Source organism: Anoplophora glabripennis, unplaced genomic scaffold (genome assembly GCF_000390285.2).
Source record: "Anoplophora glabripennis isolate ALB-LARVAE unplaced genomic scaffold, Agla_2.0 scaffold1000, whole genome shotgun sequence".
NCBI lineage: Eukaryota > Metazoa > Arthropoda > Insecta > Coleoptera > Cerambycidae > Anoplophora > Anoplophora glabripennis.
Window position 1 is genome coordinate 1 of NW_019417076.1, and position 13056 is coordinate 13056.

General features: G+C 31.8%; 1 protein-coding gene across 1 annotated transcript in view; it reads left to right on the forward strand.

The window, feature by feature from the left end:
* The first annotated feature begins 4887 nt into the window (after nucleotides 1-4887).
* The window catches only part of LOC108915426 (zwei Ig domain protein zig-8-like), a 57455-nt gene continuing 49286 nt past the window's right edge, over nucleotides 4888-13056 (forward strand). The window contains exons 1-2 of the mRNA XM_023455903.1: nucleotides 4888-4987; nucleotides 6149-6410. Of these exons, the coding sequence (XP_023311671.1) occupies nucleotides 6290-6410 (121 nt within the window). The 5' untranslated portion in view covers nucleotides 4888-4987; nucleotides 6149-6289. The remainder of the gene's footprint in view (nucleotides 4988-6148; nucleotides 6411-13056) is intronic.

The following is a 13056-nucleotide window of genomic DNA, read 5'->3' on the forward strand; positions in this document are numbered from 1 at the left end:
CCGCCCTATTACTATATTGAACAAGCTAAGGAATTTGAAAAGTCATTGTATAATCTAATAATATATCCTTCCGTATCTAACTGCATCTCTTCAAATCAACATGGATTTATGGAAAGGAGATCTACTACCACAAACCTTTTAAGTATTAGGCAGTATTTATCGATCAGTATGGTCAGGTAGATTGTGGTTTATACGAACTTTCAAATGCATTTAACCCCATTGATCATAAAATTTTACTAAATAAGTTAAATGCAGTTGGATTTAGTGCATCACTGCAAAATTATTTCATTTCTTTCTTGAGTAATAGGGTTCAATATGTTGCTTACAGCGGTTATAGATCTAATGAATTTTTGGCAGTGTCGGGAGTACCGCAGGGCTCTAATTTAGGTCCACTTCTGTTTTTGCTCTTTATTGAACTTTATTGAACTTGTGTTCTATTGTTGATTGTCACTGTTTGATGTTTGCTAATGATCTTAAAGTTTACTAAAATTGAGACCGTATCTGACTGCATTATCACTCAGAATCAGTTGAATAGAATTGAACATTGATGATAGATTAATCTATCAATCTAATCTCAGTATGAATGTATCAAGTGTAAGGTTATGACCTATACGAGCAAACAAGCGTTTGTGTCTTTTTGTTATGTGTTTAATTCACGCATTTTACAGCGATGTGAAATCATTAAAGACTTAGGGATCACCTTCGATAGGAAGCTGACATTTTCAGTTTACATTGAAAATATATAATCGTCAGCAAGTAGAATGCCTGGATTTATCATCAGAAACTGTAGATATTTATTTTTATTCTTTGAGACATAAAATGTATAAGAAACGTCATAACTGTTACAAACAAGTTGTTAAAAAAGAAATTACATTTTAACAAATATTTGAACACACGTAATATATAAAAAACATAAAATATATAAAAAAGAGTAAATAAACGTTACAAGTAATGTTTGATTAAGTATAAAAGATTGCGGTACTTTATAAGCACTTTTCAATAAGATACAATTTTAGATTGAATTTAAAAGCATTTACACTTTTAATATTTTTTATATTTTCTGGAAGATTAATGAACACTTTGGCACCAATCCGGCTTGGAGCTTTAAAAGTAATATTTACTCTAGAGTAAGGGATACTCAAATCATTCTTTATTCTAGTATTTATGTTATCAAGTCCGAGATAACGGCTTCACATTTGCGTTTAAGGTTAATTTCACATTTGTCAGAAATTACAAGATATGTATCGTCCGCATAAAGAGCAAAATATGCCTCACCGGACAATTCAACATTATTGTTAATATATAACAGAAAAAGGACTGGGCCCAAAACTGAGCCCTGTGGAACGCTCATCCCAATAGGGCACTCACCATCATCTATGAACTCAATCAGCTGATCTATAAAATTGAATAGCAGCAGAAGTAGATTTTTTTGAGCGGAAACCATGTTGATGATCTACAAAGCTCTCACTTTTACAACTTTTATTAAAAAAGTTTTGAAAAATACAGAATGTTATTATTATTACTTTTTTAGCAGCTTACAGAGAAGAAATATTTACGTTATTTACTTTATTTTTTATTAATATCTCTCACAGTCGTCCTCAAAAGCGAATTCTCCCACAAACAAAATTATAAATTAGTGTTGAATTTAACTTTCACTTTTTCAACTGATTTTAAATTATTAATTTTGAATTTCTGGTATATACTTTTTTACGTTAAAAACAACTATTTTTCCTAACCTCTAGCTAAAAGTATTTTAAATATTTACAAATGCTTATTGATTCTTATTTAATTCACTGTTATAAGCCTCTAGTATGGGTTCCTTTTAAATTGTTTCCTTTCAGTTTTCTTTGAGCTACCCGGTATCTTGATTCGCGTTGTATTTATTTGTGCCACTTAGTAGATTCTTTTTTCTTCAGTACCTACTGGCTAGACGACGATATTAGATGTAATGGGAACTGCCTAAGAATTTTTGAAAACTTCAAATCTTAATTTGACTTTTAACAGTTATCCTTGGAGATATTATATTTTTGTTTTTTTTTTTGGTAACTTTCTTGATTGATTTGAAATTTTGTAGACCTCCCTGGGTTGCAATAGGCATATTCTGGTAAAATATGTCTGTTTAATATTTTTGTATTTGGTTCACTTAACTTTGGTTATAACATCACTACTTTGACGTTTTCTTTGTTTTGTTTTTACAATTTTGCCAAGTTAAACTACTTAAAATGTATATAATAGATCGTAAGTTTTTTCAAAATATTGTAATGGTTAGATGAGAATGTTGGATTTATAATAGTCGAAAAGGTACGATGTCATTATTCCAAACTGGCAAAGTTTATACGAAATTTACGGCTGAAAATTTACGCTGTGGTCAATGGCTGACACAGAGTATAAGTTGAAGTGTAAATGGTAATTCCTCACTTTATTATCTGAACATAAATAGAACAAAATAAGGGCGCTCCAAAGAAAACCATTATTTACATTAATGCGCTCAACCTGAGGTTGATAGAGGAACACGTATCTGCCCGGGTGTTAAGCAGAAATTTATATGCATGATATACTGCTAATAGTTAACACAGGGGAAGGTACCTCTTTTTGTTCAATAAAGTTCACCTCGTGCTGATGTCATCTCCAGAATTAACAGTTTGTATATAATAACTCACACAGCGCAGGATTCCCGAAATAACGATTAACCCTAATTTACGGAAAATTAATTTCCTGCAAATCTACGTGAAGGTTACGAATTTGGTATGGCATACATATATTACAACAGAGGTTAAATGGCATAGTCCTACTTTCACCATTTATTTATGTAGATTCTAAATAACATCGTAACCTATATTTCTATACTAAACTACATCAATATTATACTCATATTAAAATAGTTTTGTATTATTGATTCATTATTATGTATTAAGTGAAAGGATATCCGAAAAAATCGGCACACTTAGTACATGTAACCCTTAAATCTGTAATGTAATTTTAAAACCAAGTTAGTTAAGGGAATAGCTGTCGAATATAGGACATAACCGAAATGCTTAGCCAAACTGTAATGGCCTCACAAATTTGCAGAAAAGCTCTACATGCTGACAAATTTTGAAAGAACTAGGCATCTTTGGATGATTAACGCAGGCCACTAGGGTTTCTGGTCGAGACTTCTCGAAGCGAGAATTCCCGAGAAATCTGGCCTTACTCGAGACGAGAAAAAAGTGTCGAGAAATCGAGAAATTTAAAAATCACACGCGTCTTAAGTTCTTGACTGGAGTTCGTTTCGTTCATGCGTTCAATTCGTTTCTCGACAAATAACTGAACGGTTAAAGTGGTTTCTCTATCAGCTCATGATTTATTTATTTTAAGTGTTTAAGGCTTTAGTTTACTTTGATGATTCTTTCTTTTTAATGTACAGGGTGATTTACTATATTTTGACCCCTCCTTTAACTTTTTTGTTTTAAGAGTTATAAAAAAATGTGAAATATAAAAGTTGCACCATTTTTTATGAAGTTTTCGAAAATGATAGTAGAAAAACAAATGAAGTTCAAACAAAATGGCCGCGGATGTTAACTTTGTTAATTTAAGTGGAACACCCTGTATATTTTTACATATTTGGATAGAACGTTTCTTGCCGAGCATAGTCATATAGGGTTTGTTGGATCCATCTCTAATAATAGGCGAGATAATATTAAAAAACTAACTTTTGAAATACCCTGTATAACATAATTAAACCCCATATAAGCATGGTAGAGATGAGCTTAATCTAAATTTGAAATAATATATAGGGTGTCCCATTTAAAAAATAGTGTGTTTGGTTCACCCTGGTAATACATAACACCCTATATATACGAACATTTTAAAATGTGCAGTTTTAAGTTGGCAACAATTTTTGTAAATAACTTTTTTTGATGTCTTCTACAATAAAGGAGATATCGTAGGTACTTCGACGCACTAATGCCACACCCTGTATATACATTTGCTTTGATAGTTTGCACAATATCCTGATTTACTGAGTGATCTTGCACATAGTCAAGTTTGTCATGGAACCAGTACGTGGATATATTCTCTGGTGTTAGATTTAAATCCTATTAACAAATCTTTAAATTGGAAAAATATCATAATAAGATATTTTATAATACCTTCATTCTGTTGCAAAGTGAGACATATTCTAAACAAGTTTTTTGTAATAATTAACATCATTGTTAATAATAACTTCGTTTATATTTTCTAACACAAGTCATATTTAAATTATTAGATCGTTTTTTTTGTTTACTTTATCTTCAATTGAGTATTGATCTTTTTTTAATGAAATACGTATTTCAATTTCAGTGCAACGTCTAAACATAAAATGAATCCTTTATTAATTCACTTTGAACTAACTAATATTTTATAAACCCAGGACATCCTAATAAAGTGATAAATCCTGATAAAGTGTTCTGAGGGGATGTATAAAAATATGCAGCAAATTCTTAAGAAAAAAAATCAATGTTATTTTCCATATCCCTGGAAAGCATCTCTCAACTGTATTTTAAGAAACAATTTCCCACTGAAAAATTAGTATATAAATTTCATTTTACATTTCCAACGTCGTCAAAGACAAACAAGTTTCAATAGTACTCGTATATAATATTTTTGAGTGATGTTCTTGTACATGTGATAGATTTTCGGTGTATAGATTATACTATGTTATATTTTCGTAGCTCAGTTAATTAAATGTATGTAGGACCTATATAAAATGCTGATATGCTGTATGTTATTTTGGATACCTAATTACTTGGTACTTGTGTGATACATCGATAAATATGATATGAAACATAATATCTCTGGGATAGTATTATTCGCAAGCGCAAAACTAGGAAATGGCGCCAGTCGTCACGGCGCCAGTTTGCAAGCTGTTGTCTGGGAGATTCTGATAATAATGTCGTAGTGTGTTAGGTTGCTTTACTTATGTAGTGAAATGATGTTTACCAGCTTTATTTAGGACTTTACGGGACTCAAGGTAATGTGAAACATTTATTACAATTATTACAAAAAACTTGTTTAATAGTAAATAATCATATTTTATTATTAGCTTCGGCATTTTTTACGCTGTTTTGAAGGTGTTAAGGTCATTCAAACAAATTCATTTGATAAGATTTATTTATTTTTTAATTTATTTTAGTTAACCTATAAAATAGAGTAAAAAGTTACCTGACGTTAATTTATATCAGCCCTAAATATTAATAGTACGGTAAATAATTGATAAATAAAAAAATTCCGTCTTGTTCTCTAAATCGGTAAAACCGATTGAGCGTCAAAAGGTTGAAATTACACAGTTGCATTCAGTTCAGTTAGTGTCAAAATACATTCACTAAACAAGGTCAAACATTTTTATTTTATCACTCTTGTAATCTGTAACATGTTTTAATTGTTTTATAATTTCTCTTAACGTGTAAGATTTTGTAAGTCTGACTACAGATATGATTTAAAATATACTACCGCTCAGTCGAAATATGTCGAAATATTCGACTTGAAATGTTGAGATGAGTTGAAAGGTGTATATTTTCGAAATTATCCTACAGATGTCACTGTTTCTTGCCGCATTGATAGAGTTTCAAAGTGGTACAGAACCTTCATAAATGATTACAAGCCATGTGACCATTTATTTTATTTGTAACAGTAATTTTATTTCCTTCACGTTGGCAAATAAATTTCAGTAAAATTAAAATAATAAGATCAGTATTAAAAGAAAACACAATATTCTGTTTCATCGGCTGTGATTGGTGGAATTTTTCACGAGATTCTATTCAACGATTCTATTCAACCAATCAGCGATCGCAATATCACGAGCGTAGATGTAACTGTTTGTCATTGTTCATTTCAAACGAGTCATGACGTCATGATTTAGGGAATTTGCCAGTACCAATCGTGCATTCTTGGGTTGCCTACGCGAGACGATCACGTGGCTTGTAAACATTTAGGAAAGCTCTGTACATACACAATAAATTTCAAAAATCTACTTTTATACAAACTATTCAGTATTTTTAATCAATTTTACCTTACACCTTATATTTTCTATGCTTACTTACTAATCAATATTCCTGCTAGTATTAGGAGACTATTTTGTAAATAACTTGTAGGTATTTGGAGTCATTGTTTATCTCTATCAATTCTATTTTAGGCATATTCCGTTGATGGAAAATTATTTCCTTGTTTTTTTCGTACACCACCGACAAACAATAGGGGTGAAGTACGCAACGAGTGAGACCGATGTTGAACAACAAACGTAGCCTGTGTCAGCTGTTGAAACCTATTATGCAATATGGCAGTTATGTACACACACTCCGTCTTCCTGCGGTTCCTGCTTATATTCGTCCTGCTAGATGTCACCAGAGGGATTGTGAGCTCTGTGAAGGGACGCTTCCGCGGGAAAGATTTTCCAGGTAAGAGCAGTCTTGTATAAACATGTTTGTTTGCGTTATTTCTGCGGGCTAGTTTAAAGGAAAGTGAGTGAATTTGGAGCTTGTTTACTTATTTCTTGTTTTCTTAAGTAATAATATTTTTGCCTTTCGGTAAATTCAATTCATCGTCCCCATTTTTGCTTTGAACATTAAATAAAGGATACCGATCTGCAACTTAATGATTTAGTCATTATAACATATTCATAGCTACAAAGAAGTATACAATGAATTTTGTATAACAATACATCTTTCAAATATATATATTATGTTATTAGCCCTCACAGATTCAAACAAATTCAGGAAAATAATTTTGTTTTAATTAAATGAAGTTAAACAATGTTCTTTGACACCAGACCTCTATGTAGGTATGCAAGAGCTATACAACTCATTAAACAGTCAGTAACAAAGAATAATTATTCAAAATAAATTTAAAAATTAAATGTTTAAAGAACTATTACAAAAAAAACACTTACCTGATATGTTTACATTCTCAAATAATGCAATCATCCAGAGAAACATCCTATATTCTTGCCTTTGCTTTTGACAAAGTTTGATCACGTAAAAAACAGCTACTACAAAGAGGTATATTTGTTTCCTCATTTTACTTGGGATTATTTCATCAGACAGATTATGTTCTAATTACATACAGAAACATAAAACAGAAAACAGAAAAACTTTCTTTGAATATTAAATACTATATTTAATATGCAGACATTTATTATTGAACAATGCATTAAATTACCGAATTTATACAAAGTATCCAATATTTTATTGTATTTAGTATTTTATGTTCGATCTCTAAAACAAATAAATCATCACGAAAAACCATAATAACTTATTATATTTTTGAATTCAAGCTTCAGTTCTTCTTGATAATCCGTAGTTTTCCCCACTTTTGTCCACTTACAACTGAATCTCCTGAACCCCCACAAAACCTTATTGTATTGTTTACAAGAAAAATTAAATTGATCAGTTTGGGATCTCTCAAATTGTTGGATTGTCTTGGATAAGATTAATTGAAACTGCCTTGTGTCAACGTATACGTGGAAATTTATTATGGTCGTCAGATCTACTATCACGTACCTTATAGGTCTATAGTTAGATACTCTAAAAAGCCTTCAAAGAACAACCAAATGATTAATAGAGCATCTGACGGAAACTGGAATAATTACCTCGCTTGCTCCTCTGGAAATCTTCCTGGATTTACCACATCTCCATATAAGGTTGTAGTGAAAAGTTATATGGGTAGTATATAGACTAAAACAAATGGCTATTGATATGTTACAGGCTGATTCCATGGGGCCATAATAAGTTACCGAAATCTGACAAAATTAGTAACTACCATTAAATATTCACCTTCCTGGGAGGAAATAATGGCATAAAACTAACTTTTTAAGGGCAGATGGCTATTGTCATAAAGGCGGCTGGAAAACTCCAGAGTTTTGTTACTAGTTGCAATCCGAAGACTAGGCAAGCCTTGAAACCCATACAACTTTTCTCCAGGCTGAAATCTATACCAATGAGTTATTACATATGAGGCTCTGAAACCTCTTGAATGTTTCCGGTGTAATTCAAGAACGCCATAAAATTGTCATACCTGTAAAGCCATGACGCGATAAGAAAATCACAGAATAACATTGGTTTTGATATTTGGTCATTCGGACCTCCAGGAAAATAAACAGACAGACTTTCCTAAGAAAGGAAAGTGCTGCCTCGAACTTTATTGGACCAAAACCATCTCTTGTGCAGCTTTGGCGATTGACTAAACAGCGATCCTAATTTGGACCGGAAAAAAGACACAATTTAGGCTTGGTAGAAGTGATGACTGCCGTCTGTATTTAGATAGTGAGGAAGCAGTAAAATACATGTTATGTGGAACGGATCAGGTTCTCTATATTCAGTACTGAACAGAACAGAACAAAACAGCTCGAAAATATTGACAGAACAGGCTTTGAGATATAAATTATAAGTAACTACAATTGACCATAAGGTTGCAATGAATAGTTAATTTTTAGCCCATTCACAATTGAGCAAATTAAATCAGTCAATTTGTCTTCTCTAGTGTTTTTTAGATTACAGTTTCACCTTTGTAGATGAACCAAATTATAACCATTATTTCCTTAATTAAATATTACTTTCATTTATTTGCATTTTCATAACAGGTATAACATTCTATAATTACCTGTGTAAGATTCTCAATAAAAAGAAAAATCTTTGTGGAGCATTCCAGATGGGGCTTCTGTCCTATACTTTCGTAATTGAAAATCCTTTTAATGTACACCACATACATCGATAAATATTGTTAACTATTACTTTCCAATGTGCTGTTATATATGTTTTCAACTAATCAACTTTGCAGTTAATGTTGGTAATAATTCAGTATTAAAACAGGTTAATATCGTCGCAACAGAAGCATTCAGTGCACATATAATAGAACGTTCAAATATATTTTACGCCTGTTGTGTACGTATAGGGAACAATTTCAAACACATTTTACAAACATTAAACTAGTTCTGTTATTGCGAATTCAATTTGTAGGAATGTTAAGCTCCATATTAAGAGCATTCTCTAAAACCGCTTAGATCTGTATGTAAATGGGATATATGTATAGGAATATTGTATTATTAATTTAAATATAACTGCTGGTTTCATTAGTTTTGCATAAATCTAAATAACGCAACTAATACGAGGTGTGGAAACAAAAGGAAAAGCGTTTGCCATAATTTTAAGGTTATGGACTTTCTAAACAACCAAAATAATAAACTCTGTGTTGTAGTTGGCATAACCAACAATCTCATGTTTTTAGACTATTGCTTTTAACCAAATGCTCAAGTAGATGCTGCTATTTAGGTTCAGTTTCCCTTGATAAAATTGTCCTATATACCTTTGCACGAACTAAATATAACTTTATAAGTTTGTCCCTTAAAATTATTGCCCTATTTAAACGCAGGACGTGGCAACAGCGTCTGTAGAGGTCTTCTTTCAGGTCCTCCTACCCTCCTTCGCTGCTTTCGCTGTCAGGTATGACAAATACCTCACTATAGAAATCTCAACACTTTTAATTATATCTGGTTAAAATGCGTCGGCGTGGCCATAAATTTTATAATTTTCAGAGCACCTCTACAAATTACCTGGCTAATTAATAGCAGGCTTGGCTGTTAATCCTCTGAATTTAATTTAAAAACGCGTTTCGATAGATTTAACAGAGATTAAACTTAATTCGATGGATTGGAAGCAATTGGGCACTACATCTACAAGTAATGAAGTTGATGTAGAACGGCGTTGAGAGCGATTAAGCTAAGTAAAAAGTATCGCTCTTTGTTGTGTCCTGAAAAAAGAAATAATTACGTTCTCCTGCAGCCATTAGTATTGCGATTAAAGCATTTTATGGAATTCGATGGCGAATTAATTCTTGTTTAGATTTATGGGTTAATTTAGAACCGTATTTAAATATTCTCGATTAAGTCCAGAAAAACAATAATTAATTTATTTTTAGATTTTATCCAAATTGTTTCAAGATTAAAATCCCATTTCTTAAAACACGTACTACTATTACTATTTTAATATACAGAAATTTAAATATTTCCTGAAAACTCTTATGTTTTTGATACCAAATTTCCAAGTAACGTCCCAAACAAGCTAGTTGGTAATTATACAATATAATAATATAAATGTGATACGTTGCATTCATAAAATAATGAAATGATATTGCAAACTTTCAAATGAACTTTTCATTATTTCACGTATCAAGAATATTTACCTTTTGTAGAATTTACTTCTTTTTTTAATTTTTAGTCTGTCATATTTTATTGTTTGCTCATATTTTTCTACTTCCTTCCATATAATATTTTAAATCATTCCTCTGAGATTCTTCGTTTTTGTGAAGCTTTATTTCTGAATTCCTAAAGCATTTATTTTTCTTTATAAGGAAAGCTTTCAATATATTTCTCCCCATGTTTCGTTTTTTAAATCTTATTTTCATATTTTACTCTTCTTTATGCATTTTTTGTCCTTCTCAATCTTTATCTGGACACACAGTTGATTCGAGGATATTGAAATAATATTATATCTAATGTGACCTAGATATGGATATTTTTATATCAGATATGTTTGAGAATTTATAAGAAGAAAGTACAACGGAATAAAAAAGTGGTTCAATTAATTTCGAACAAAGATAACAATAATTTACTGTTTATATCGTTTAGTATGTATTTATACAAAACTATAATTTATACTAAGATTCAACTGATCTATACAAGTTATTCCTGACCAAAGAAAGCTATAAATTGGAAAGAGTCTTAATTGAACATTAATGATGTTTGTTGATGTATGGGGTCTAAGGGGTTGCTCTCATAGAGCTGATTGGTGTGGCGAAGGTTTGTCCCAGTCAGCTGACGAATAACTTGATTGAGGACATTTATCACAAATAAAAATGTTCGTATGTGCTAGCATTAATCAATCATATGTCCTGGTGATAGAAGAATATAGCTATACTATTTATATAAGCGCTGAATTGTTACCATTATAATGGGTGTCCCAAAATTGACGCCCGTTCTTCTGGGATTTGATTAAGGAGATAAAACGAATTGAAAATCAAGTGTGGACAATTTTCCGATTGTTTTTTTTTGATGAGTTATTCAAAAAACTAAAAAAGTGATAATCCATTTTTTTTTCTCAATCTGAGATCTGTGCTTATGAGGACCTAGACCATTTATAACCAATAGTTGGTAAGTATAGTTTCCGATTGTTGGTTGTACCTGGGTGTAAGGAATTATTTTAACCTGAAAAGAATAAAGAAAAACATTTTAATAATAACACATTTTACAAAAGGTATTCAATTAAGTTGTCTTCTACTTCAAGACCAAAATTAGCACGATTCAACATTGAAACATGAACCCTTTGTAGCATCTCGTGGTCTATTAACGCGACAGCAGGGTGTATATGGGCTACTACATTTTCTGGATTTACAACATGTTCGCTGTAAATCTTTTTTTTAAATAACCCCAAAAGAAAAATCTAGGGGATTCAGATCTGATGATCTAGGAGGCCATACTATGGGCCCACCTCTTCCAATCCATGTGTTGGGAAAGTTTTGATTCAGATAATTTCATACTCGTAAACCATAATGGAGCTTATTGAAACCAATAATTTAGTCTAGTTGCTAACGGAATGTCATCCAACAAGGGCAATGTTTTCATTTAAAAACATACAGCTGCAACAAATACTGCTCTGAACTATATAATAATTATTTAATAACCCAGCCCAAATGTTTATTTTTAGTTGTTTGAATAATTTCTTTTAATAACTCGACAAAGAAAAACAATCGGAAAATTTTCCACTTTTGATGTTGGATTTGTTTTTGTCACCTTAATTAAAACCCAGAAGGACGGGCGTCACTTTTGGCACACCCTGTTTGTGCAAAGTCAAGAAAAATTGACTAGCGAATTATAAAGCATATTAACCATTTAGTAAATTTATTTTACGATAAATATGGTTTAATAAATATATAATATTCGCTCAATGTAAAAAGAATTGCTACAGGAAGTCGGAAAATACAAGGTCTGTTCAGAAGATAATTGAACTTTTTGAACTTTAACTAGCCACGCTGTGCAAAAAAGACCAATTTGCTTATAATGGAATTGTATAAAAACTATGCATCGGACAGAAACCATCTTGCGCACAATTAAACTACATATTATTATATGTTATTTTCCGCAAGATTGTTTTTCCAGTTTCAAATTTGACGGAGTTACGAATTTTTGAAGAAAGGTCTATTTTAGAGGTTTTTCCGGTTTTTCTCTGTGAAAAATGAACCGATCTGGTCGCACAAAAAAACATTTTATAGGTTTTTTTATTCTCTACAAAAGTCCTATTGAGAGTAAGACGATTCCATCATTATTTTTCGAGATAATATAAAAAAAAAAAACAAAAAAAGTCATATTTTTGCAGTTTTTACTGTTTAAAAAAATGTTCACGACTTTGCTGGGGAAATCACTTGGGTTTTCATTTACTAAGTATTTTTAAAAAGGTAATACATGAAATTTGCTGTAATATTTAACTGGGCCAAAAAAATTCTATTGGTTGGCCTATCACTGTATCTTTGAAAATCATAGTAATAATACATACCAATTTCACCAAATTAATTAATAAAGTTTTAACTCTTAGAGAAACTGAATCAATATATATTAAAATCTGATAGCTCCGTCTGCGTCGCACTATCGGCCCGAAAATGGGCCGACTTTGGATTGCAAAGGCTTCGCCTTCCTAGCTACGTCGCGCCGTCGTATTTACAACACGGCGTCTCGACGTCTTCGAGGCGATTTTTCCCGTTTTCCGGAAGCCTACGGGGGGCGTGGCCCAATTTTTGTGTGAACGGCGATAGTCCGACACGCCCTCCCGCTGAAAGCTGACGGTCGCCGATCGCCTGGAATCGCGCGCGGTTACGGCTTTTTTATTTTTTATTTCCCCCATTTTCTACGATATTTCATTTAAAACTGTGCCGAAAATACTCATATTCGTCGACCGGGTGCCTTCTTCCAACTTTTTATGTACAAATTTCCGCGAAATCAAACGCGGGATTCGAAATGCGGCCGTAAATACGTTAAAATGCACTGTCTAGGAAGGCCGA